This window comes from Drosophila novamexicana, unplaced genomic scaffold (assembly GCF_003285875.2).
Source record: "Drosophila novamexicana strain 15010-1031.04,08,12 unplaced genomic scaffold, DnovRS2.1 tig00000008-arrow-pilon, whole genome shotgun sequence".
NCBI lineage: Eukaryota > Metazoa > Arthropoda > Insecta > Diptera > Drosophilidae > Drosophila > Drosophila novamexicana.
Window position 1 is genome coordinate 3,782,084 of NW_020824765.1, and position 27,776 is coordinate 3,809,859.

Sequence of the window (27,776 nt, forward strand, 5' to 3'; positions counted from 1 at the left end):
ACCATGATCGTGCTGTCGACCAAATTGAAATGAAAATGAAAAACCAGTTAAGAGTTGTTGTTGTTGTTGCTGTATCTGCAATTTCGCTGTGTATTCTTGGCCAGTTGCTTATGCAAGCGAGTCGGACGGAGGCGCGATTTGTGATTGCATCACAAAACTAATTGCAGGAAGCGGCCAACACTCACTAACGTTCAAATTTACCAAACGAGCAATCGCCGCTTGGCAATCGCAAATTTTCGCAATTTTTTTCTTTAACTGCCTCGTCATAAATTGTTTGAAAATTTCCGATCCGACCAGTCTTGATGCTTGTTTATTTTGAGTTGCAAGTGTTGCCAACAATTTGACGTGTTGCTGCTTCATTTTTATTATTGGTAATCGAAGCGCAACCAACTGGAGACGAGGCAGAGAGGCACCTGCTGAAAGCCACACACAAGCCGCAGAGCTCAAGATACGCGAGACGCGGCCTCATTTTGGCCAAACGGTAACTTGTAAAGATATCGTGATTATTATTGTATTTCGAAATGCTGCGACGTGAGTGCGAGCCATCGAAATTGCAATTAAAATACATTTGTAATATGTTGTCTGGCGGCATTGTTAAAAAAGCGGACAGCAACAATTTGAACTGCGCGCCAAATAGTTAAACACCCTGTGGCAAACAGTTGACTTCCACACACAACAGGGTGTGCTGTCTTGTGGATGGTGTGGAACTTGCGGTCGTTTGGCCAGTCACCAGTCAGCTGTTTCTTGTGCATGCAGAAGAAGCAGAGCGGCATTCACATTTCTCACTAAAAACAACTTAAACAATATTTAATTTAAATTGTGCTCAAAACATGGCCGATGATGCCGAAAACTCAGTGGACAACAGACCAGCGGACGACAACAAGCCGGAGAAAATGTTCACGCTCAAAAAATGGAACGCCGTAGCCATGTGGAGCTGGGACGTCGAGTGCGACATATGCGCCATTTGCCGCGTCCAAGTCATGGGTGAGTTGCTGCACAAGATCATTTAAGTAATGCGTATACTATAAAATATAAATATCTGCTGCATTTGTGCAACAAACAACAAGCAATATATGTGCCGCAGCAATCTGAACAAAAGACTCAACGACAACCCAAACAATGCAAATGGATTTGGTTCTCTGCAATTTGCACTGACAATCAAATCTAACGGGGCTTCTAACAACAAATGCATATATTAAAGATAATGAAATTGATCCGCAGCACATACTCTCACACTCATCTTGCTTGAAGATTTGTTCTCTAGACAGCAACATTAGCTACATATCTAAAGCCGCCCCGACAATATTGAGATATCCATTTTTATACACTCTACAAAAGACCCCATAAACAGCTTGATATCTACATATATATCTATATATGTATGTTATATATACAAATAATGTTATACTCTGTAGACGACCTCGTCAGAGGAACAAGGAGCATGTGGGCTCAGATACCAGACTATTCTATGCATATTGTATTGCTTTAGGCGAAAATCATAATATCTAGTCTTAAAGTTGGGATCGACCTTTCAACTATAACTACATATATCTTTATTAATCACTTTATCCAATTCCACTTGTTCGTCTGCTGGCTTAAGTTTCTCAAAATTTGTTTTACTTGGCCATTTATTCGGGAAATTGAAAAAAAAAGAAAACTTCCTAAAGCTATAAAAAATGCTTTTGATATTAAAACAGGACTAGAATAGAATAGAAATAGAAAGGTATAGAATATTTAATATCCTTACAGACATCGATTAGATTCGTTTTTTAGCATTTGTCTAGTGAGAACAACTACTCAGTCTAAACATAATCTAGTTTCTATATGAACAATATGTCAGTATAGTCGGATGCCGAGCTTGGGTCCCTAATTAAGTTTTTCCTAAATATCTTAACAATCGACAAACTGATTTATGCATAGTTTTTTCAATAAACCTGCATGAATCGTTTGCTAGGATATCGGAAGATAAACATGTCCATATCGTGTATAACATGAGATATCTGCCAATGTCACTTGATGTTTGTGTAAACATACTCGTATTTTCTCATTGATAATTTGCTATTATTATATTATACACCTTCAACATTGAGAAAACATTTGAAAAAGGCGCATAAACAATATTAGATCGTGGACGGGACAGTTGTTGATATATAATTCTATTAGTAGGGATATATTTTTACGCCTTGGTATTTGCAAAGTTAACCAGGCTCTTAACACATTGGCATAATCTAATCAATACCGAACTACTAAATCGCGTTGTTTTAGGTCGAAAATTTATCTTATATATGGATAACTTTTGTTTTTTTTTTTTTTTCAAGTTATGTTTGTCAAAATCAACAATTACGTGCTTCACTATTCTACTTAACTGTGTAAATAAGGGTATTTAAGCTTCGGCGTGGCGACAATTCAGTTGAACCGATTCGAGACGGTGCTTCGTACAAATGTTAACTGAGTCTTAAGATCATGTTTGGGTTTAAAATACGAATGCTGAATGTCTTTAAAAAGCAAATGTTTTGTACAAATTCTTTGATGGATTGGTTTTATGGATCCGATCCGCTTGATTCAGACATACTTTTATATATATTGTCTGTAGTCCAATGTTTATTTGGATTGCTTTTGGCTTGCATTAATTAATATAAAAGATTAAAACACATTTTGCACATTTGGTGAAACATTCAAAAGTTTCGATTTTGGTTTCAACAGAACTGAAGCTTTTATTTATTTGATTATAGTATGCCTCTGGGCAGTGCATATATTTGGCATACCCCCCGCAGGGTTATTTCAAAACATTCGCTTAAACAATTTATTTTCGATTAGAAGCGATTAATCTTGAGTTGACTTTTCTCTGCGATTATTTAAATATTTTCCGAGCGCATTATTATCAGTGCATTCATCCAATAAATGCAACGCCATTTTTGGATTTGTTGGCTTTGCCCGCCAGACCCGAACTGTTCTCGACTATCTCTGACTTTGTATACGTCGAATATTCTGTAAATATGGAAAATAATCAATTGTAATCGTGGCTGATATATTCGCATGCACCGCATGTGCAGCTGCCATATGTGCTCGCATGTGTGTGTAGGCGCATATTTGGTGCACTCTAGAATGGGCTGGGCGCGAGATATATATATAAAATATAATGCTCACGTATTTGCAACGACATTGTGCAACTGTAAATTGCATTTCGAAGGTCGCATGCAAATATGTGTGTTTCATATTGCATTCAAAATTGGAGAGGGTCCGCTTCAATTGAAAGAACGTGTATTTCATTTGTTGTTTATATATATATATATTCATAAAGTTATTTTACAATAATAATTTACATAGACGCAGTTGCTGCGAGAGTTATTTATACTACTAAAAAAGATTCATATATTCTTTTTACAAGCTGTCTATATTCGAATAGCCAATTGGATTGAACTCCTTTGAGGTGGGGGAGCGGGATAGTTGTGGATAGTTTTGCATTTGGCATTTGCATTTTCTTAACTAAATATTTATGTCATTTGTCTACAGAGATTACTTCATGATGATGATGACGATGATCATCATCATCTAGGCAACAAAATTAGTGCTAAACTCATAATTTACACGAATCATAAAACTACGCGACTTAGCGATATAAATAATAATAATCATAATAATAACAATAATTATGTAGAAATAAAGGAAAATCTTTTGCTAAAAAAAAGGCACGCTCTCTCATAACACATGTGATACAGTGATAGCTACAACAATCGTTATCGATACGGTTATCGATGCGGGCTATCGATATCGATTTCTTCATAGTTGTACAACTTAAGCACTAAGGCACTAGACTAATATTTGGTTTGATCGCTTCAAGATCCATTTGTATGCGTGCTCGTGTGTGTGTGTGTTTGGCCACCTTTCACAGAATTACATATTGAAGGACAAGGGCTTAATGTTCGCCACGGAGGACATGCGGCGGACGCGTCCCATCATCTTGCGCTCAATGTCCTCCAGCGTCTTGCCCTGCGTCTCGGGCACATAGAATATCACAAAGAACAGGCCGATAAAGCAAATGGCGCCGAACATCCAAAAGGCACCATGTGCGCCCATGAAATCTGAATACGAACATATATCGCGGGATTAGGCATTTCTTGGTGGAAAATGTGCAAATGTGTGACTCACCTATCATGTCCTGGAACGACTTGGTCACCACGAACGTGCAGGACCAGTTGAAGGCGGTGGCCACGGAGGCGGCAGAGCCGCGTATCTTGGCGGGCAGAATCTCGCCCATCATCAGCCAGGGAATGGGCCCGAAGCCCAGCGAGAAGCCCAGAATGTAGATGACAAAGCAACTCAGCGGCAACCAGCCAACATTGGAGGTGTCTATGCCGCTGGACTTGCAATAGAAGAATCCGCCCAGCACGAACAGCGTCAAGACCATCATCACGTTGGACACATAGAGCAGAACCTAGAGGATGGGTGCGGAATAATCTATTGTAGAGCAGGTAAATGGAAAGGACTGCATTCAGGGAACTCACCTTGCGTCCGGCGCGATCGATAAGGATCGTGGCGATGAACGTGGCCGCAAAGTTGACAACGCCCACAATGATCGTGCAGACATTGCCGTCAATGGTGGAGCCGGCGTCCTGGAAGATTTGCACCGTGTAGAAGATGACCGCGTTGATGCCGCTCAACTGTTGGAAGAACATCAGACCCAGGGATATGGACAGCGGCTTCAGATTGCTGCGCTTCAGCAGCTCCAGCATTTTGTTCTGAGTCGCCTGACGATCGGCATCCGCCTGCGAGCGCATCAGACCCTTCAGCTCCGGCTCGACGTCGGCCTCCTTGCCACGCAGCCAGACGAGGGCCTTGCGTGCGCGCTCCTCGCGTCCACGGCTGACGTACCAGCGCGGCGTCTCCGGTATAAGGAACATCAGAATGAGGAACGGCACGGGCAGCGTCGCACCCAAAAAGGCCAGCATCGACCAGTCCATATACGTGCCGGCCACAAAGCACAGCAGTATGCCAATGTTACCAAATGCCGTCGGCAGCAGGCCCAACGTGCCGCGCACCTCCGGCTGCACCGTCTCGCCCAGGTAAACGGGCAGCGACAGCGACGCAATGCCCACACAGAAGCCTGCCAAGAAGCGGCCGCACAGCACCATGATCACGTTAACGGCGCAGGCAATCAACAGCCAGGAGACAATAAATGGCACGGCCGTCGCCAGGATCGTGTTGCGCCTGCCCAGATACTCGATGAACGGACCGCCGGCTATGCCGCCAGCCAGACCAGCCAGTGGCATGATGCCACCTACCCAGGATGCCTGCAAAGTGGAAGAGAAATACAAATTTTAGAATTTATTTTAATTGGGAGATAACTAAAGGATTTTAGAGTCTAGCGAGAATTGACTTGGATACACTTTGTGAAAGGAATTGCAATTCCTTGGATTCAATTTGTGAAAGGAATTGCAATTCCTTGGATTCAAATTCCAAGGAAGTCCGTGAATTTGAGGACTTCAATTTTTACTGCAATAACGGAATTGGAACAATTGGAAAAAACAAACACAAAAATATTGAAATCGCCTTGTAATAGGAATTTCAAGGTATGTTCGGAATGTATTTAATCTGGAAATACGTGTATTTTAGCTGGGAGTCTTTCCCAACTGTTAGACATTATTCCAAGTCAATTAAGAGCTGCTCGCTTGGCTTAGACTCGGTTTATCCTGTCTTGCTCTGTTCTCATTGGTCTTAGCTTAAATGGGGTTTAACTTACCGCTTGGGGCGTGACCACAAAGGACGTCAGATTCGTGTTGGTCATGGAGACCAGGGCGGGCGAGGTGTAGGCGCTAGCGAAGCCCACGACCAGGGAGCCCAGCGAAACGCTGAGCGCAGCGAGAACCTGCAATTGAATGGAATCGGATAGATGATGCATTAGCAAACTAGTTGATTTAATTGGATGGGGTTAGTTCGTGGCGGATTCTGGGTCTACCTGAGAGTAGGTGCACTTTGCCTTGGGCTCGTCTATCGGCACCGAGAAGGACACATGGGTGTCCGCGCGCATAAGGATCTTCATAATGGGATTGGATTAAGCTCTGCAGCTACAATCAAACTGTTGTGCGTTTTGTTAGACTCGAGTCTGGGGCTGGGGCTGGGGCTGTGGCAACCTTGCCTCGCGCTGCCGCCTTTCACTTTGAGTTGAAGCCTTGCGATCTGGACTTGGACTTGGACTTAGCTAGTAACGCATTTGTTGCGCTTTGCCGGACGAAACTAAACTGAAACTGAAACCTGTCATTTGGCGACTCGAATGCGGCTAGGCCGTTAGATTTTGAGTGCGATTTGCGCGGTCACGTACGTACATCAGTTTGCACGGAATTGTAACGCATGTCGATAGACTATGTATTGATATGTATACGTATTATTTATATTAGCTGTATGATGGCTTATCAATAGGCATTTAATCAGGGCCTTCCCGCCCAACAAGCCCACACTTAAGATCAGCTCAGCTCAGCTCAGCTTGGCACAGCTGTTGACATAAGCTTATCACGCTGTTTACGTGTGCCTCCCGATTACAGTTTCAAGATTAGGTTCAAGACGCAGCCGATTTACGGCGGTTCCTTGGCACCGAACGACGAGGCGCTGCTGCTAATATGCAAAGTGCAACTAAGCCGTTCTCACATTTGGCCATCAACAGCAGCAGCAGCTGCAGCCGGTCGGTCGGTCGGGTCAGGTCAATCAGGGGGCAGCTGACGGGTCGATCCATCCAACCATCCATCGTGTGTGCTTGTATTTTTAGTCTCGCATAACTTAACTAACTGCGTTATTTCAGTTTCAATTTCAATTAAAGACAGGCGTAGGACGGGGCGGGGCTGTTGAGGGGTAGGCCAATCTGGGCGTGCGAAAATAGCCCGCCACGCGCTTTCCAATGGCGACCCACAAACTACGCTCTAAATTGCGCAAAGAATGAATGCGAGCCTGACTGCTTTATGGCAATATTAATGCCATTCATAAGGCCATTCCCCACACTCACAGTCGCACTCACATTCGTTCGTCTACTCGAGTACTCACACACTCGAGTACTCATTTATAGGCGCCAGTTTAGCAGTCTCAGCGCTTAACGAGCCAACAATGGTCCGGTCCGGCTAAGCATCAGCTACAGCGTCTACGACAATGTTTATGCCTTGTTGTTAATCGCAGCTAATCATAATATTTTCATATTTATATAGTCCATGCGGGACAAGGTATCACGAATTCGAGCATCAATTGCTGCCTCCAATCGAATATTTTATTTCCCCCTGGACTTTTTGGTCTAGCCATAGAATCGAAACTCTGAGAGAAGTTCAAGTCTTCTCTATCGAAACCCTGAGAGAAGTTCATAGTTTTCTCCATCGAATATCTGAGAGAAGTTGAAAGTCTTCTCTATCGAAACTCTGAGAGATGTTATACGTCTTCTCTATCGAAACTCTGAGAGAAGTTCATAGACTTCTCTATCAAAACTCTGAGAGAAGTTGAAAGTCTTCTCTATCGAAACTCTGAGAGAAGTTGAAAGTCTTCTCTATCGAAACTCTGAGAGATGTTATACGTCTTCTCTATCGAAACTCTGAGAGAAGTTCATAGTCTTCTCTATGGAAACTCTGAAAGAAGTTGAAAGTCTTCTCCAAGTCGCGATTCTACAACTTTACTCTCTTCTCGGAGCTTGGATTCTCCGGAAAGACCTGGAAAGAAATTATAATCTAGGACTAACCCCTTTTGTCTTTTTGATTAAATTCTTCTGCTAAGCTTGGACTATTATGAATTCAGGGAAAATGCATATTGCGATTGTCCTCGTGTAAACGTCGTAATTAAGAGACTGTCGCCGCAAACCCATTATAAATCTTAATAAGAAATCGCGATCACATGAGTGCGCTGTCGTCATTCGTTTGACCTACCTGTGTCCATATATAGATGGGATTCGTTGTGGGCCTGTAGACCTCCAGCTTGGGCTTGCCATCCTCGGTTATCTGGCGCACAAAGGGCACCGCATGCCGGATGTTGTCGCCCCGCTTGTTGCCCATCTCGTCCATTTCGTACAGTCGACGGCTGCAAATAAAAAAAAAAAACTGCGTATCAGAGCTGAATCAATTGGAATAGTTGCGTCATCAACTAGATCGAGGCTTGGTGAAACGGGGAATCGGGAATTGGGAATTTGGAATCACTCACCTCTTGCGTGAATCTGTGCTAATCGAGCGCTGCTGTTGGAAGTTCTGACGCGAGGTGAGAAAGTCCTCGTCGCTTTCGCTTTCCAAGTCCTTAAGGTCAATTATGACTGGCTTGGTGATGTCCTTGGGCCGATGGATGAGCCGCTTGTGCTCGGCGTCGTCGCCCTCCTCGTCGCTGTCGGTGCTCGAGCCCTGTAATACTTTGTCTAGCTTGAAGGTGACACGTGGATCGAGACTCTGATGCTTGCGGCCCTGAAACTCGCGCCGTGTCTTGTGAAACTCCTCCTCCGACGAGGAGTCCTTGAGCAGATCCTTTAGAAAACGCGTGCCCTTAATGTCCAGCGAGACGTGCTTCTTGGCCTGAAACTGGCGCCGATTATCATTGGCCAGTATATGCTTCAAATCCTTGAGAATGCCCTTGTGATCGACACTGGTCGCCTTCTGCTGCTGGAAACCAATGCGCTTATCCTCGAAGCTATCCTCGTCGCTGCTCTCCGCCGCCTTGGCAGGCACTTGCTCCCCGCGCGGCTTCTCGAACGACACACGCGAACCCTTCAGCGACTGCTTGCTGCGCTGCAGCTCCTCACCGCCCGTCACAATGCTCCGCTGCTGGCGATCCCGATGCGGCTCCAGCGAGGTCGGCGGCGGCGGCAACGGCGTCAACTCCAAGCTGCCACTGGCCCGCAAGGCTGTTCTTGGCAGCTGTTGCTGTTGCTGTTGCACGTGTATCTGTTGTGGCGGCTCGTTAATGTCCACGTCCTCAAGGAGCGGCCGGAACGAGAGCGGCGGCTCGTCGTCGACGTCGTGCAGCAGGCGCAGCTGCTGCTGTGGCTGTTGCTGCAGCTGTTGCTGCGGCTGTTGCAGATGCAGTTGTTGTTGCAGCTGTTGTTGCTGCAGTTGCTGTCTCTGTTGCTGTGGGCTCTGCAGATGTGGAAACTGCTGCTGTGGATGGCGCTGTGGTGCCGCCTGGGGAAACGGAAAGGGATCCTCCGGTAGTATTGTGTCCAGGCTGGTGCCTGTGTTGGATGTGGACAGATTGCTCTCCACGCGATGGTAGCCCAGCTCCTCCTGCCAAAAGGTGCGTTAAAGGTTAGTCCGATTGTCAACAAGTACATAAATTGAAATTGAAATTGAAATTGAAATTCTTAAGCTTCCATGCGGCGCAGACAATTGCGAATTAGTGAATCGTGCCACGACTTTTGATTATATAGCTATTCGCCTCAACTCGCCGCTGCTCTTGAAATCAAAGCTAAAGGTTGCCTCCGGATGACAGCTTGCCAGGCAACTCTTATCTCCTGCCAGTTCTGGTTTCATCTACCTTAAACTCGAATTAGCCCGCTTATGGGGCTTACCAACTTTTTAACTAAGACTCACTCTAACTTTCAGCTTCTTCTTTCTGTAAAGCCTTCAAATCGTAACTATATATCGCAAGATCTTACCCAAGTATTATTCCTCTCATATAAATACTAATCGAAGTTTTAGCTACTCTGTTTATAATCAACAGTATATAGTTCTCTTAGTGAAATGTATCTCAGCCATCCGAGACACAGGTCATCCTGTCTTTCTAAGCTAAGCCTCTCTCGCTCTGGCAACATTTTCGAACTCTAGCTTATCTAATATCAGAACTTCATGAGTTATTTTATAAACAAGCAATACTCTAAGACAATATATATTATGCTAGGGTATCTGTGCGTCGTTCTCAGCTTCAAAATAAATTCTGCAATCAGTTGTATTTCAATTAAATTGTACTATCAAAATTTCAATTGAGGCTGCAGCTCGACCCTATCACATCAGTCCATTGACTCGTGGCCAAACGATGCTAAGAACTCGTAAAGCTGATGGATCAGTCAGATATATGTATAGGCGATAATCCATGCAGTTGGGCAAACTTTCTAGTATATATGAAAATAATGTGCTACTTACGCCGGCTCGTGTCAGTTTTTCCTTAAGTTTTCCCATGGCGCTGCTCAGCGGCTGATGGTGGTGGCCACCACCTCCTCCTCCTCCTCCTCCGCCGCCGCCACCGGCGCCTCGATTGTCGCGTCCACTCATCTTATCAATAGCGTTTTGTGTTGAACTTGAACTCTTGGGTTTACCTTGGGCAGCTTACTTTTTCTTTTTTTTATAACGATTATCAGACAGAGACTTGTGTGTAAATTATGAACAAGGTCTCTTTGTCGCTTGTGCTTGGATTTTGTCTTTGCTGCAAATAGAATTACGTAAAACATTAATAAAACTTACACACAATACACTAGTTTGTATAGAAACTATGCAGGTATTCGTAACTAAACAAATTGATAAAGTGTCTGGCGCTTATCAAGCACCGAGCTGCATTTAAATAGTATATATATTATTTATAGACTCTGTCGAAAGTCGAAAACTAAACTAATCAGTTGATTTATGTCTGCTGCCAGACAAGCTTTGGGTATTTCTTGCTTTTATGGTACGAGCCCCCCAATAATTGTGGTCTGATAAAGATCCACACCCACCTTTGCAAAGCTTGTGCTCTTAAATAAATATTTGCACAGATATCTGCCAATATATATATATAGATATGTGATTGTGATTGATTTTCATATACACGCATCGTTTCACAAGCACGCGTGACTAATTATTGGGCTGCCACTGTGTACAGTTAGCTCCAAATATAGCTGCCATATCTCATGTGTCCGTTTTGCCGCAACTGTGTGAAAATTAGTTTCTCATATTTTTTGACATAAAAAAAATGCTTTTCATTACTCAATTCTTTTATTAGCTTAGCCGCAAGGTTGTATTGTGTTAAGATATGTGACACGTTCTTTTTTTCTAATTCTGTTTTTTCTTCTTCTTTTTCTGACACTTGTGTCAATATTTCGGCTGCGCACTGTTGGCGCCTTTTTCACTTTCGCCAAATAGTTTGAGAAAATGTTGTTTATGTTTTAAATTTATCTTTTTGCAGTTGGCAAAAATGTTGTTTTCAAAATTTTCCACATTCAGCTTTGCCTACACATACATACATATATATTTATTTATTAGCTGAAATAATTAATGATTTTTTCGTGAGACTAAATTTGGTAGAGAAATATAAGTATGAATTGTTTTTTTTTTGCCTTTTGCTCCTGCGTCATGTGATGCGATTGCTAACGGGACGCGTGGGCGCCATGACGTCGACACCGGTGCCTATGCGGCCGACCGGCGATGCCAGCGTCGACGCCTTTGAGGCTGCTGGCATTTACTTATTTGACGCTCTCTTTCGTTGGCTGGGTGGGTGGTGATTGGGGCGGCAATGATATAACATAACAAAGAACTTATTCGGCTATTGCCCTACATTTATGGCTATGCTTGCGTGTGTGTGTGAGTGTGTGTCTATAACTGTGAAAATCTATTGCCGAATTCAGCTTACATTAGACACACGCAAATGCGCCTAAAATTGTGCTGTTGACCTTGAACGTTCATAAATGCATTTGGGCGCGTGTTTGCATGCGTGTGTGTGTGTGTGCGAGTGGACATCTGATGATTCACAGTAGATACATAGACAAGTTATTGTTGGGGTTGCCTATCGCTAAATGGCCAAATGAATGATGTACCATTATGACAATAAGCAACAACTACAACTATGCGGCGCACACACACACACACACACGCAAACTTGAAAGTTGAGCGGCGCGCCGTGCTTAAGAACATGCTCTTAAGCGCAGCTCGCATTGCGCGCTCTCTCTCTCTTTAATAGCAACGCTCTCTTACAATGCGCTCACGTGCTGTCAGCGTTACACGCTCTCCCACACACACACACACAAATGTGCCTGCACACAGGTGCAATTGTTGCTGTGACTGCTCGTTTGTCAAGAGTGCAACGTTGCGAATTCCGACTCGCGTTTTTTGGGCATTTATTTTTAAACCAAATTTGTTTTTAAATGTTGTGTTTTGTTAATTAACAAAGTCGTGTCGCGAGTTGCGGTTTCTTATACGAGACAATTGATGTTTGTAACATACATACATACATACGTAGGTATGTATATTTTAATTTGGTTCAATTGGTATCGCCCACGTTAGTCTGGCCAGACAGCTCAGACCTTTTCACTTTTGCGCGTTCGTAATATTTCAAAATTCGCAAATATTGCTGACACACTACAATACATACATACAAACACACATACATACATATCTAAACTATCTATCTAGCTGTCTACAAAGTATTTTGCGCTCATGTCTCTGTGTATTGCGATAAAAGCAAATTCTAAATTTAAACATTTTTTCACGGTCGCGGCTTCTCAAATATTTTTCGACCGTTTGCAATTTATCTCTTGTTTCTTGTTATTCTTCAGTCTGTTTTAGCCTTGATGGTGCCTGCGCTCGCTGTTGTTTTACAACACTTGCCATTCTGCCAAACACACAAATTACGTAAAACTATTGCGTTAAATAACTGAGTGTTCATTAACTTTTTGCGAATTGACGTAGTGCGAAAAAATGCGCATAAAATGTAACTTTTCGATTGGCGCATCAATTTCTTGCACTAGACAACCACAACCCAGAGACTTGTTGTTTTTGTTAAATGTAGTTTTTTAATTTTTGTTTTGTTTGCATAAATTTGAAGAAAATAAAACGACGCGATAGAGAAATTACCGATAAGGCTACGACCGGAACTTGTAGCGCGAAAAAAAAACAGAGAAATAAACATTTAACAATAATTCACAATAGTTTTGTAATTTAAATGTCTTTATTTAGATAAATATATTTTCAGAAGAAAATTAATGAAATTTGTTGAATACTTTATTATTGTTAACGAACGTGTAGTTTTGCATAGTTTCGCTATTTCTTGTTCGCTTGGCGCTTATTATTTTACCTTTTTAACAAACTACTAAATGTGATATCCACTATTGTGGCACTGAAGCACGAGATTCGAATGCGCAACATTTATATAGCGGCGACCAATTTCAATTCAGAGAAACTCGTTCGAGCGTACGGTAAACAGGCTAGTGAGAGTGAGAGAGCGCCATGGGCTCTCCCGCTCGTTTGAGACTCTGTGTGTGTGTGTGAGTAAGGAAACTTTGACGAATTTTAAAGAGTGAAGTGTGCGAAGGTCGAAAAGAAGGCATGAATGAATTGAGGCGCCAACACATGTATCTATGCGTGTGTGTGTGTGTGTGAGTGTGCTCGCGTGTGCGAATGATGACGCCAACATTAGATGACATGTGGGAGAGCAAAGTCAAAGGTGTTGGAGTTGTTGTTGCTGCTGCTGCTCGACGCGCCGGCGCGACTTAGACGCCGCTAGTGCCACTGCCACGCTTTAGATGCTGCGCTGCTTTATGACGCACTATGGGCACATGTCTTGGTGGACGTGCCGCGACTCAGTGGCACCAGAGGCAGCTGAAACGGCGGCAGGCCACATATATTTTTTATTGATTTGTTTTGGCTGCTGCTCTGCTGCTGCTCTGCTGCTGCTCTTTGGAGTCGTGTTAATAGCCAATTGCTTTGCTCGCATGCGTTTGGTTTGCGCCAATTGATTTTTATTTACACATATTTTCAATTGAATATTATTAAATTGACTTTGAGGGCGCGTGCAAATTTGCGCAGCCTTGGAGAGCATTTTGCGTGTCGGATCTTCAGTCCAACCTTCTCAAAACCTTCCCGATACCGATTCCAAACCCGACCCAACCCAACACAGTCCAGTCCAGTTCCACTCAATCAATTTTTTTTATTATAGCTAAATTATTATTGTGGCATCGTTTGCTATTAGTTTGTTTTCCGCTTATGTGGCTGCAAATCGCGCCCCCAATTGTCGGGGGCTCGCCTTTCTATGTATTTCATAACGTGGCATAAACATTGCCTCTTAATGAGTGCGCACAATTCCCAACTGTTATATCAGTAAACACACACACACACACATGCGTAAGATATGTGCGTAAGTCTCTATGTGCCTACTTGTTCAGGTATAAACATATGTATGTACATTTGTACATTTGTATGTACATAGATTTACGGAAAGTTTTGAATCACGACTTGTGAATCACTCGCCATACCCTGTAACCAAACTATTACTAAGGGCATATTAGTTTTCCATTTCTTTCTAGAGAGCAGTCGATCGTTCTCTAAGGTTTGGCTTGACACATTGGGAAATTACCTTTGAATATATATATATACATGCATGCGTATACAATATTGTCTATACAGGGTATTTAATAGCTGTCCATCACTGTCCTCACTTTTCGTTTTTGCAATTTATCTTAGCCAACGACCGTCAGTTGTCCTCGACTTCGGTTCAAACCTCAATCGTGTTTGGCCAAAATGTATTTCACATATCAAGTTTTTACTTAAGCTCAAGCCCAAAGTTTGTTTGTTAGCCCAAAAAGTTGTCCTTCCATGAAGCGCTATCTAACGGTATGAATATACCCTTTAAATGAGAACAAAGTGCAAATATGTGTAGAAACATAGAAACTACTTTTTGCGCTGCTTCATCATGAAATACCAAAGAAAATATACTTTTCGATAATTCTTGTGCTTAGAGATAACGTAGAATCCAGACATATGTATGCATATATGCCAACGTATATGTACAAATCATAAATACATATGTATGTATGTTATTCAAAAAGAGTACAAAAAGATGCATTTCATTCGGTTCCTTTTTTGGCCTTAAACCTGCGACCATATCAAATTGCGACAGTCTCAGATACTTTGACCTCACATATGCTCGCAGGCCCAAAGATTAGTTCCCTCTTGTGGTTCTTGATAACAAATTGTTAACTAACACTGCTTGCTTTCACTTTCTGCGATCTTATTGATAAATACAATCCAATAGAGGCATTATCTTAAGTATCGCCTACTGTTATTACAATTGTCACTCTGACAAGTACCGTTACTCAAAATCACGGCCAGGCACTCAGCAATCGGCATTCGCTTTACCTATTTTTAGAGCGAACTAAGCAGAAACGAACAGGTTCGCGCAAAAAAAAAGCAAAAAAAAAAAGCACAGACGAGCCCCTAAGAATTGGCGGCCGCTTCTGCACGTACAGACATATACAACATACAGTAACAACAACAACTACAAAACCAACAGGCAGATTGCTGAGAGAGCGAAGAGCGGTGCATCACTTGGCAACTGCACGATGTAGACTCGACAGCGAAGATGTTCGCGTTCAGTTGCGGCGTTGCAGTCGGCGCAGCGGCTCGACGCCAGCTTCGACGCATGCGCTGGCGCATGTATTGCCTAAAAAGCTGATGCAATTGACAGTTATTGCGTCAGCAATTTTTTTTTGCTGCAGTGAGACGCTGATTTGTACGTGAACTTCGCAGAGAACAGATGCATACATAAGAAATTATGTATGGGTATTTATAAATGTGTGCGTTTAGTATTGATACACATATATAGATGTGCGACAAATCCAGCCACGCGCTAATTAAAGCTGATAGGCCCACGCCTTCGGATCTGACGCTTCCGGACGTTCGCCAAAAAGCACGCGCATAATAAAATAAATTGCAAGAAATCATTAAAAGCTTATTTATCTAATTGGAGTCACAACACAATTACCAAGCGATAAATACTGCCCGGCTACCCCCCGGTCTGCCTTTATGGTAGAGCGCCTAATGACACGTATTCGAGAGAGTTGTTCGAACTCATGATTGAGAGAGCCATCTTACAACTATAGTCGCTCTCATTCTCACACAGTCTGACTCTCGCCCTCTCTCTCGCTTACACAAACACATATACAGGCATCAGAGCATAATGTTTTTTTTTTTTTCGATCCCACAGAAATCTCTCTCTTTGACGCTGAGGTAGTTCAGCCAAAAATTGCTAAATTTAGCATTCGAACTCAAAATTCTACACATAAAACAAAAGCAACAAGAAATTAACTTAAGCATGTGATGTCGGACGTTGTGCCGCCCACCCGCTTGCGAACCTATAAGTAAGCACTTGTATGTAAACATGTGTGTATGTGTTTGTTTTTGTTTTTATTTTCAACGTGTGGGCCCATTTTGGCACACAACACATGCAAAAAGAGCTGCCAATGCGCATACATACATGTGTGCAGGCACACATACATATATGTACATACATGTCTCAGACAATATATACATACACATATACAGTTTGTATGTGCATGTATGAACACATGTGTGCTTGAATGTAATGATGGCTGCTTGTATGAGGGGCGAGCTTTGCGACGATTGACGAGCCTCCAACTAATACTCTGAAACAGCCCGCAGCACACATACTCACACTCACACTCACACATACAAATGCCTTTACACTGGCATTTGTGCTCTATAATTAAAAAATAAAAAAAAACACGCAAATCTTTAACAGAACTGTTCAAAATGTTGGTTTAGTTATCAGGCTTATCGAAAAACTTGGAATTTATTGTGAGTATTAGGAACTTAAACAGCAAGCGCACTTTAAACTTTGCAGTCAGTATACGATCGGCCCCTGGAAAGCGTGCGGGCGGGGCCGCAATCGGTTATGGCCCACTCATACCGCAAGTTCCAACGGGCAAAGTTGTTGCGTTTTTTTGATGGTTTCTATTTTTGAGCAAACATCTGTCCTAGTTTTTTTTTATTTTGACTTTTGCTTGTTTCGTTGCGAATTACCAACACATATGCACAGACCAACTAAATACGTATACGAACGCAGCAGCGAGCAGAGCAGCATACACGTGCAGCGAGGCAAGTATTTGCTCTTAATGCACACTCATTCTGGTTATTATGGCTAAATGGCAAAACCAGCGCCCTTCACTCAAGGTCAAAGTCTCGCGTCGCTGACCGGTTCAAAGTTGTCGTCGTCTAGCGCTAATAAAAGCTTTACGTAGATCGACGGCACTTTGCTAATTAGTCGCATACACACATACTTACATATGTATGTAGATATATACATATATGCAAATCTATGATGAATTAATTCATACATATGCACATACTTGCGTATGTCTATGCATATTTTAATTTGGTATTTAAATACTTTATTTAAAATGGTAATTGTCCAGCTGGTTATATATTGTATGCGTTTAATTCGAGAAATGTACATATTCGATCTACCCTCATAATACGTCATTCGGCTTAGAAACCAGTCAAAAAATGTCTCTGCCCAACACGTTTTCTAGTTAGACATTGTTTATCCAAGTAGAATCTGAGTAGGATAGATTCCAGACATTCCTCAGATACAATCCAAGTTAAAATCATGTTAAATTTCATCATATGTACATGGAAACAAATATGCCTGATCATCATGATAAACTAACAACAGACATATTAAGAGCTTAATGAATCAATCTCTTAGTACTTTTCATATATATTTCAAAAATATTCAATATTCATTCATTCATTCTATTGTAAATAAAAAAATTGATTTAAAGTACTAACAGTTCATATATTGACTGATTGAAAGCATCCGCATGGCCAACTGCCAATAATTAACAGCAAGAATGAGAAAAAAGTATTTGCAACGCGTTTTAGTTATTTTCCATACATTGCAGTTAACATAAGTGCAAATATGTTTGAAGTCCTTTTAACATTTCATAAAAATAATAAAATATGTATTTTTAGCATTTTATCAAAAGTTTAGTAAGAGAACAGAGGGTTGCAACGTGGCAGGTTTCAAGTAAGCATTTGGGTATTGGTAGAGCATGAGCCTCGGTGGCGCAGTTGGCAGCGCGTAAGTCTCATAATCTTAAGGTCGTGAGTTCGAGCCTCACCCGGGGCATGTAACTTTTTTTTAAATTTTTTTTTTATGATGCCAAAAAATGTTTTTTTTTTTTCAATGCACAGAGCTAAACAAAATATACAGCAGCCCAGCTAACTCACTTGAAATAACAATTGCGTGCAGTAAACAACAATAATAATAACTATTATATTGCGCGAATGCTGTTGCTATATGCATAACTATATGACGGTTGCCGTTGCCGTTGCCGTTCCAGTACTTAATGGGAGTTAATCTGTCAAATGGCAGGCATATGTCGCAAGTAATCCAGGCATGGGCGTTGTTCCCGTTACAATCGCAAATACCGTTTAGGTTAAAGAGGCAATTACAGTTAGACGAGATTATTAACGTTATTCGGGCGTTACGAGAGTTAATCAAAAATAGTTGAGAACATAAAATCGCGCTTGGGATGAAATGTGTCATATTTTTAGAGAAGAATATGCCATTTTTTTTTTAAATTTTCTAATTTAGAGGACAACATTTCGCTTATCAAGATTCAACAACAATTCTACAATTAGGCACAGATTGTCAGGAAAAGGTGGGACAGCATTGAGGTGCTAGGTAGGTAAAGTGCTAAATGTGGAAAATGTGAACTAGTTAGTTTCGAGCCGATGACGACTTTCTGCCAGCTGTTGACTAACGGCATCGTGTCAATATTTGCTCACACCTACGACGTCAACTGGAAGTCTTACGTGAATCGTAGCCGGGCCTTAAAAGTTGTATTTGGAATTTATTTTGGCAGCACTAATAAGATCTATTGACTTAGGGCAACATTCAAAAATTTACATGTCTTTCCTCACATTCCTCATAACATTTTATATTCTAAGAATAACGAAAGATTTGATTTGATTTGATTTTATGGCATTAATTGCATTAAGATTACCAAGTCTTGTAAGAATATTAATTCTTTGTATCTCCAAGAATCAAACTTAGAGTTTTATTATTTTTGCTAGACTTCATTAACAATATTCTATTAGGAATAATAATAAAGAAAATAATAGGAATTACTAGATAAGAATAGATACCATAGAGTATCTCTGCTGGGGTATTTAATCTGCGACAGCTTCAAGATACTTTCATCATCTTGTGGACTTTTGCATCAGGCTATTGAAGGGAACATGTTTATTCAGATGATCGCATCAATAGTTTATAATATAGTACATATATGACATCTGCGTTAAGGGGCTCTGAGAATTGTTTTCGGTTCGGGCTTTGTTAAACAAATGTCGAATGTTATCAGCCGCATACTCGTATTACCACCCGGTCAGATACTCTTTCTCGGCTTACAACTGCTGTTTAGAGCTTATCGCGAGAGGCACCTGGAACTTGTCATTTTATCGGGCACCTTTCGGAAAGCTATTTACATGCCGTTACGAGTGCACGTGCCCCAGAGCACCGCTTATGTAAAGTGTGCCCAGAGGCACACTGAGTTCCCGACAATCGTTAGCGAACACTGCAAGGTCAGCGGGATGAGATGATAAGAGATATTGAGATATTGTGCTTATGATAAGCGGCGGATTATCATGGGGCCCTAGTAAACAAATACTTACAAGTTATGGTAGGAAAAATAGATCTAGACTGTTTAACATAATGTCTTTACATTTCTCTACAGAAAGGTAGTTTTTATATTTCTTAAAATTTATCAAAAAATTAAGTGCATAAATGTGCATGTAAATTGTTTAATCGGAATATTTTAAAAGAAAGTTTTAATCCCTGGACAAATTTTACATCATTCTCTTTATGAAGAAGTCGTAACAGTGTTGTAAAATTGCGGCAGCTGCTGTTGGCATTTTTGGGCACGTACGCAACAATCTTGCATGTACTCAGAAAAATGCATGAGTGTGCATGTCTCGCGTGCCTGAGGTCGCGTGAAGTCCTAAATTTAACACGAGTGGAAATTTTTATGGAAAATAACCAGCAAAGACACAAGCACACACACGCACACACACTCGTTGCCATATGCAGAAGAAGTGCAAACATTTAGGAATATAAATGTAAGAGGCAAAAGCGAAACGAAAATCGAAATTTTCCATTCATTTGTCGAACGCGTCAGACGATGGATGCAATGAAGAGTAACTCAACCACCACCCTCCCCTCCCCCTGCACGCTCTCTCCTGCGGATCTCCTTGAGCGACAGCGCACTTTAGCACTCTCTCTCGATCTCGCGGCCCGCACACACATACAGACGCAAACGCAATAACTCAGCCGAGTACATCGATTCTGTTTTACTTGCTGAACGAAATCGATTTCAGGTTGGCAAAGCTCTCTTCTTCTTCTTGTTGTTGTTGCTATTTCTGTTGCTCTTCTCATTTGCCTTTTGTGTCTTTAGTCAGCACAGTCTGCATGTGACTGCGATCGTTGGACTTTGGGCATGTCGACCTACAAGTGGAACATGCGAGAATCTCCTGGTTCCGCCTCTGTCCCTCTCATGTCTATGCACTTATCTGCACGTTTTCACAAATGCCTCGAGAAAGACAGGCAGATTGCCAAAAGATGCCATCGACTTGATTTCCTATTTGGCTTCAATTTGATCATGTTATTTACAGGACACATTTAAACAGGCCGAACATTTCAATTGAAATTGTTAAATATACATATGTACATACATATGTATGTATGTAAATTTAGTTGTCATATACATTTTCTGTTCTTCCCCCTTTGAAAAATCACATTTCGAATTTATTAATATCATAAATTTAAGAAACTCGAAAGCTTAAAAACTTTTGTGAGCAGAATTTGAATAAAGTAATCAAGTAAGAAATCGAAATTCTGTGCACTTAAATTTATAAAACAATTGAATTGGCCGAGTATTTTTACTAGAGGTTTCTAAGAATAGTTTTAAGTATGTAATTGAGGGAAATCTTTCGTAGATCCGTGAAAAGTTTGTAAGTGCGTTGTTTTGTGATCATCTCACTGCTGTGCGCCCTTCAGTTAACAGTTGGTTAATAAGATTCACACCTTCCATTTGGTCACATGTGTGATTTTCCACAAGTAGCCGTAGACATTCGCACATTAGCTAATCGATATATTCCAAAACAAAATAACTCCAACAACTTTCCACAGCACTGTGTAGATTTCCATTGCGCATTGTAGCGCATTGCTTCAGCGTCTTGAGCTTAGCCCGTTAAACTTTACTCTTTGTTTGCATCTCTTTGGCCATCACAATCTCTGCTGAGCGATGCATTTAAGAGCGGAGCTAAGAGCAGCAATCGAATGTAAGAGCAAGAGGGAGCCGGTTTTGGGGGCACGTTCGTTTTGTTTTTCTTTGCTGTTGTTGCTTTTGTTGTTGTAATTGCTGCTGCTGTTGTTGTTGTTGTGGCTGCTGTTGCTTGGCGCACAAGACAAGCCCCCGTGCGTGACGTCACGTAAGCGAGACCGTTACAGCAAAGCGAATAAGAAGAGGAGCAGCGACGACATCGAGCGACTCGAAAACGAGTTGTTTTTGCTGGGCGAAATGTGGTCAAGGAAACTTAACGAAGAGGGGGAGGGGCGGGGCGTGAATCGTGCAAGTTGGGAATGAACGCAATTGATCAATCAGCGAGAAAGAGAGAGTGCGATGGCATGTGACCGATATTCCAGCCGATAAGACGCAGTTATCGAAACAATAAAGTCGGACACCCCCCCCCCCCCCCACACACACACACACACACACTCCCGACCGACAGGAATGGCGCTAATAGTAGACAGACAACTGTCATACGACCGGCCCGCAATTCCCGCATACGCCCGTCCACCCGTCCACCCGTTCACCTTGAACTTAACACTCGCTGTCAGTCAGAAGTTACATAAGGCGCAGACAGAGAGGGGCGCGGGCAAAAGAGACGGCACATTTGCATGTCTCGCCTAGGCGCTGGGTCTGAATGCATTAGGCCCGGTTCATTGGCGTCTAGTCAGGTGTTGCAAACCGGAATTTGATTTGTCGGAGTTATGTATTTATAGATGTCTGGTCGTATCAGCCGACTTGGCTAAAAATATTTCTGATGCCAGTCGAGCAGGTTTTCTCGTGCTCTCTCTTTCTGTTGTTGTTGTTGTTCTTGCCTGCCCTTTGATGAAATGATTCACATTAATTGCGTTATGAACCAGTTCAATTGAACTATTCCGAAACGGAGTTGATCGGAATTCCTACTACATATTATTTATTCCATAATATATAAACTAGAACCATAAAAAATTGTCACATACATCACATTGTAAATCAGAAAATATTATCTATAAAAAATGATTACAAATTGATTTTTAATGGTGGGCCATAAATGTTGTTGGGCGCAATTTTTGGTATTGCCGTGTTGTTAATGAAAAGAACCGTACAATAAAAATCAGATCAAGTGACGTTACGATTTATGGGGCCAATTAAGTGATATGCCTCAACTTTTTTCTAGTTAAGCCCAAAACCATATAATGGAAGGGGTAAATGTTAAAAATGTAAATGATTCAATAGTTAGCCAGGTTCGGGCACATTCCGGAGAACATTTGCACTGCGCTTTAATTTTCTCATTGTGCAATGTGCCGCAAGTCACCTGAGTTTCGGTCTGAGATCTGGGCCTGTTGCGTCATTTGTCACGTTTCATTTGTCTTCGCATTTTCAAGCTCTGACAATGCACATTTTTAATTAACCCGCTTTAATCGACGTCGCTTTCCATACTCGTTTCTCCATAACTCGAAAGATGCTAAACGCAGACACACCTTCCTTTTGTCTGCCCCCGATCAGCAAATGTGCATTGGTCGGCAGTGCACGACTAGTAATACCCTGTACCCAGCGAAACAGAAAGGCAAGACTGTGCTACTTTTATTCTTTGATTCTTAAATAGCTTCGGTGTTTATAGTCCGATCTTTGTGAAATTTGTATCCAACAAAATCTAAGATGTAAATGTAAATGTAATGAAATATTCTAGAAGCCATTCTATACTATATTTCTTATTAATTAATCAATTAATTAATAACCTTGTGCGTCTGGAGAAACCTTCTGTTACATACACTTCCACAAAACCCACAAACCTTTCGTCGTTAGCAGCACTTGCAATGGGCACAGGGTATACAGAAAAGAAAAAAAACAACAGTTTACTTAATTAAATGACGCATTTGAATTGTTTATAATATGAGTTTCCAGTGCCTGCATTGTGGGCCAAAACATTGTAATTGAAACAGCTCAATGGAGCATGAAAACTCCCTGCATAAATACAGAGCTACTAAATATGTGAATTAAGCAACACAAACAGATACTGCTTTGCTAATTTGTTGCATCGACTAGTTAGTTAGTACACAGTATTCTAATGAACAAAGTGTTCCATTAACAGCTGCAATGACAAGCCAAATAGTCGCTGGTTCCGTGCACGGTTCGAACCGGCTACCTCTCTTTCGATTCGTGCAGGCTAAGCACGTCCATGAACCCAAGTTTACGGTTCAGAAGTTTATAATTTTCTTCGAAATTTATTCTTTTAATCTTTCATTTAATTTCATTCTTTTAATCTTTCATTTTACGCTCCACTAGTTCCGAACTGATTCGATTTGTGATTTTTAGTGTTGGAAAATAGCAAAATAAATGTTTTAACTAGTTGAAAGTGAAAAGATATTTTGCCAGTGTTGAATAACGTCGCCTTTAACTCAATGAAGATCTTTCATTTCACGTTCAACTAGTTCCGAACTGATTCGATTTGTGCTTTTTAGTGTTGGAAAATAGCAAAATAAATGTATTTACTAGTTGAAAGTGAAAAGATATTTTGTCAGTGTTGAATAACGTCGCCTTCAACTCAATGAAGAACTGTTTCACATCATTTTGAAGCACTTTCGGCCCACTGTGCTCGGGCCCCTGGTTAAACAAGCCCTCGCAGAATGTTAGATCGTAGACATATACTATGCACACATGTCCATATAGATACATATGTGTACCGTAATTGTTTATTGACTTGATTGGCTTTAACTTGTCCAGACAATTATTATTATAAAAAAATAAAAATAAAAAGCTAAAAAACAGATGAATTCAGATGAAATTAACTTCTGCATTGAATTGAATCGAACATCGCCATTTTGTGGGGCGTGTGCGGAATACGTAATACGCTGGCCATAACCTATTCTACGGCTATGGGCGGAACCCTATTCGAGTTTCTCGAAGAAGACCTGCGTCAAGGTGCGCGCTATGCCGTAGGCGTAGAAGGTAAAGTCCAGCCGATAGACGCCCGCCGGCACGGGCATGTTCACCTTGGTGAAGTCCAGGGCGTAACGCTCCACGGTCATGTGATTCTCCCGCCAGGGACACGATTGATTAAAGTTGCTGTGCTGGCGCACGGCATCGAAGATGAATCTCTCGAAGGAGATGCGGTACTTGCGTGCGGCCATCAGCTTGCAGAAGTCGAAGAGTATATTGTAGACGAACGGACGATAGCCGTCGCTGCGCTGGAAGCACTGCAGCCTGGTGGTCAGGTTCGTAATGGGCAGCTCCAGCAGGCTGACCTTCAGCGAGAGCTCCACCTGATTGCGCCGCACCACCTTCAGGCGGCAGTACTCGTACCTGCTGAAGCCCGCATTTGTCGGCAGCTCCAGGCACTTGACATTCGTGAACTTGAGCAGACGCGCATCCTAGAGCAAGTCCACATTAGTCCAGTTGCTCCTGTTCGATCCGGCTTCCACTTACCGCCAGCGTCAGCCACAGTCCGAGCAGCATTTGGAGCACTCGCAGCCACGTCGCACGCATCTCGACATCTGATTTAGGAACATCCATCACGGATTCGCTTGGCTGCCAAATCATTTGCATGCTTTTATAAGTCCATTAGCCAGCCAAAATTATAATCCAAGTTTTGCTAATTGATATTGAATGAATGTCGAATAGCGTACAATTAACATATAGTTGGGTGGAAAAAAAAAACACATACGAGTTTGTTTTTAATAAAAATAAACAACATTTTGTATAACGAAATTTTGTTGTTTATCATAAGACTTCTTTCATTCAAGCTAAAGGAAAATAATGGAAAATAAAAAAGAAAACTCTCCATGTTTTGTTTTTGGAGCGTACTTTGACAATATTTTTCAAATGTACTCAAGATATATTTCGCACAACTTTTTGAAAATAAGATCAAAAAAGAAAATAATGAAAATTCAATTTTGTTTACTTTTGTTAGCAGTCGATTCCTTGAAAGGAAATCTTTTCGAGAGGTTTTTTTCTCAAATAAAATAGGAATATGATATATCGGCTATAATAGAAATTTATCGGAAAAAAAACCTCATTGATACATTAAAATATAGAATTTGCAATAAAATATAATTAATAAATAAATAATTAATTAAATATGCATTTCACAAATATATATATTAGGAGAAGCACTTCAATAGGTGTGCAAATCTTTTATCGTGATTAACCCGAACATATAAGTCTTTCTTGATTAACTCGTCAATAAACCAATGTAGTCATATCTTAAACATTGTGGCAGACTATCTTATCTGTCTGAAAGTAGGTTCGTTAACATCTGGAAGACATCGTCAACCCCATAGATAAGCATCGAAGCAGTCGCTATAGCTGAGTTGGCCAGACCAGTTCCGATAGCGTCATGATAGCGAAGATGTCGCTGGCAATATTCGCCGTAATTGGCAGGGTATCAGCCAATTGAAATGGGCCAAGACTGGCGCGGGCCTGGCCGAATCGAATGGCCATTTGAGCAGATGTTTAGAGTTAATTTAAAGCGCATTTAATACGTGCTTGGGGTCGATCGGCTATTGACTTCATAGTTAACGTAGCATACGAAATTCGTGGAAATTCATAAAAAATGAAAAAAAATGTTAACAATTTCCTGTTGTCGGTTTACAATTTCAGGCCACAGCACAAAAACCATGCAAATTGTGTTGCGCTTTTTCACACCAAACAAAAACAATAATGTACATATGTCTTTTCTTTGACTCATTCAATGCTGGCCCCAGCTTGTGCCACCCCCCCCCCCCCTCCCCCGCACGGTTTTTATCACTTTTTTTTGTTTTTGTTCAAGTGTTCTTTTTGTTGTTTTGCCCAAGTCAGCAAGGGCCCAGCCAATGTGGCGTATACGTTATGCCCCCGAACCGCCAACATGTTTATTGACAACGCTTTTACGCCGTTGATACCCTTTAAACACAATCGCAGGGTATCCAATGGATAATGTATCTTTTCATGAGTTTATTCCAATTATAGTTTTGTAGCATTTTCGAACAGTTTTCGTAGCAAATAGCTTAGATCCAAACCAAAGTATAACAGATTTCTATTCAGATCTGTTCGTTTCCATGGCATAAAATCGTATAAGAATTACGGAACTTATAGCCAATTGGAACTCATGCGATCGTCTCTGATTGGATTCCTAGATATGTTCTACATATAAAGGGCAAAGCCATGCAAAAATGACTTCGCTTAAACTTTAAAGTAAATATTATTACTTTGAATTCGACTTAGATATTTTTCTATAGAAAAGCCGAGAAGCTGGCTTGTTTTAATATACTAACTAAGCGATAGTCATTTAATTAATCTAGTGCAAAATTGTACAGAATTTATATAATTAAATGCAAACAGTCAAAAGCTTTCCTTCAGATCCAGCTTAACTTATTCGCAAAAGTCGGACTATTTAATGTGGTAAAGCATAAATCAAAACTCAATCCGGTTTGATATTAGCCAACTTTGGACTTTCAGCTGGATTACAGAGTATCATGTAGTCGATAACGCTATGACAAATCTGTGTGTTGTTGTTTTTTTTTCTGTTTTTTTTTTTTTTTATTTTAATGTAGGCAGTAAGTACTAATAAATTTTTGCTAACGCGTTCAGATTTCGAAATGTCAACACCAACACCTGCACTCCAAAGTAGCTCAGGTGATGCCTAAGCTCACACACTCGCACACTCACACACACACACACACACACACACACACGCCAGTACTGTGATTGAACGGCTGAGCTTGGCTTTTGCATTGCCTTGGCAAATTTACAGAAATTCTGAGAAAATATGTTTTTATTTTAGGTGAAAACCGATGCGTTCCCAATTGGAGATGTCAGTGACCCTTGCGGCGAACAGGCTGCAGATCTGATTTGGATTAACCATATTTAATAATATTGAATGAAAGAAAACATAGCACTTTTTCGTGTGTGTGTGTGTGTGTGTGTGTGTGTGTGTGTGTGTGTGTGTGTTGTGTGTGACTTTGGCCGAACTGTTGAATGAATGCGATCAGACCAGGCCGCGCACATCAAATTGCATTGCGAAATCTGGAAGAAAAAAAAACCAAAGCGAACGGGAAATGGGAATCAACTCGATTTTTACTCATAATTCAATTGTTCTTCCAACGCAGCGTAACATTTGAAATAATATCTGCGAACTTTGCGTAACAAGTCGCCCGATTTGTTCTCTAATGAATTGTTGACAAGCCAGCCCACAGCTGCGAGTTGTTGCCTTTAGTTGAAACGTGTTGTTGTTGTTGTTGTTGTTGTATCTACAACTGGCCCGAGTATCTATGTACGTCATCCGCACGTATCCAGTTACCCGTGCAGCCAGCAGCCGGCTTCAAATTGTCGCCCAATGTCATTGGTGTCGCATTTGACGCTGACATTTCATTTCTCAAATTCTTAAACGACCGATCGCTGACGTATTTGTATCTTTTGCAGATTCCTGCCTGCGCTGCCAGGCGGAGAACAAGCGGGACGTGCTGGGGCGCCAGGACTGCGTTGTCGTCTGGGGCGAGTGCAATCACTCGTTTCATCACTGCTGCATGTCCTTGTGGGTTAAACAGAACAATCGCTGCCCGCTGTGTCAGCAGGAGTGGTCCATACAGCGCATGGGAAAATAGGCCACGAGATAATGCCGGTTGGACGGACCTCATAATAATTAAATACCCCTTAAGCTAAAGCATGTAAGCGTTTCTGATATAAGCAATAACTTAGAATCATTTCAAACTGTCGAGCTGAATAAATATAAATATAAAAATAGCGAAGAAAGAAACAAAAAAAA

At 41.4% G+C, this 27,776-nt stretch overlaps 3 protein-coding genes and 1 non-coding gene across 5 annotated transcripts; 2 read left to right on the forward strand and 2 right to left on the reverse strand.

The window, feature by feature from the left end:
* The first annotated feature begins 755 nt into the window (after window positions 1–755).
* Window positions 756–27,745, forward strand: LOC115765330 (RING-box protein 2). The gene is made up of 2 exons (XM_030708836.1): window positions 756–984; window positions 27,434–27,745. The coding sequence occupies exons 1-2, from the start codon at window positions 831–833 to the stop codon at window positions 27,613–27,615; spliced, it is 336 nt and encodes a 111-aa protein (XP_030564696.1). The 5' UTR covers window positions 756–830; the 3' UTR covers window positions 27,616–27,745.
* LOC115765305 (facilitated trehalose transporter Tret1) lies at window positions 3,275–10,365 on the reverse strand. 2 transcript variants are annotated; one of them, XM_030708812.1, is made up of 8 exons: window positions 10,086–10,365; window positions 9,092–9,230; window positions 8,164–8,989; window positions 7,893–8,043; window positions 5,741–5,866; window positions 4,506–5,291; window positions 4,150–4,435; window positions 3,275–4,082 (listed from the first exon to the last, which is right to left on the reverse strand). In XM_030708812.1, exons 1-8 carry the CDS (start codon window positions 10,212–10,214, stop codon window positions 3,895–3,897), a joined length of 2,631 nt encoding a protein of 876 aa, XP_030564672.1. In that variant the 5' UTR covers window positions 10,215–10,365; the 3' UTR covers window positions 3,275–3,894. The 2 variants fall into 2 exon arrangements, with proteins under 2 accessions (XP_030564672.1, XP_030564664.1); XM_030708804.1 differs by lacking the exons at window positions 7,893–8,043; window positions 8,164–8,989; window positions 9,092–9,230; window positions 10,086–10,365 and adding an exon at window positions 5,957–6,237.
* On the forward strand, window positions 17,763–17,835 carry Trnam-cau. Its single transcript has one exon. It is a non-coding gene; the product is annotated as a tRNA-Met (tRNA).
* Window positions 23,781–24,680, reverse strand: LOC115765321. The gene is made up of 2 exons (XM_030708824.1): window positions 24,461–24,680; window positions 23,781–24,405 (listed from the first exon to the last, which is right to left on the reverse strand). The coding sequence occupies exons 1-2, from the start codon at window positions 24,578–24,580 to the stop codon at window positions 23,923–23,925; spliced, it is 603 nt and encodes a 200-aa protein (XP_030564684.1). The 5' UTR covers window positions 24,581–24,680; the 3' UTR covers window positions 23,781–23,922.
* Window positions 27,746–27,776: the final 31 nt, after the last annotated feature.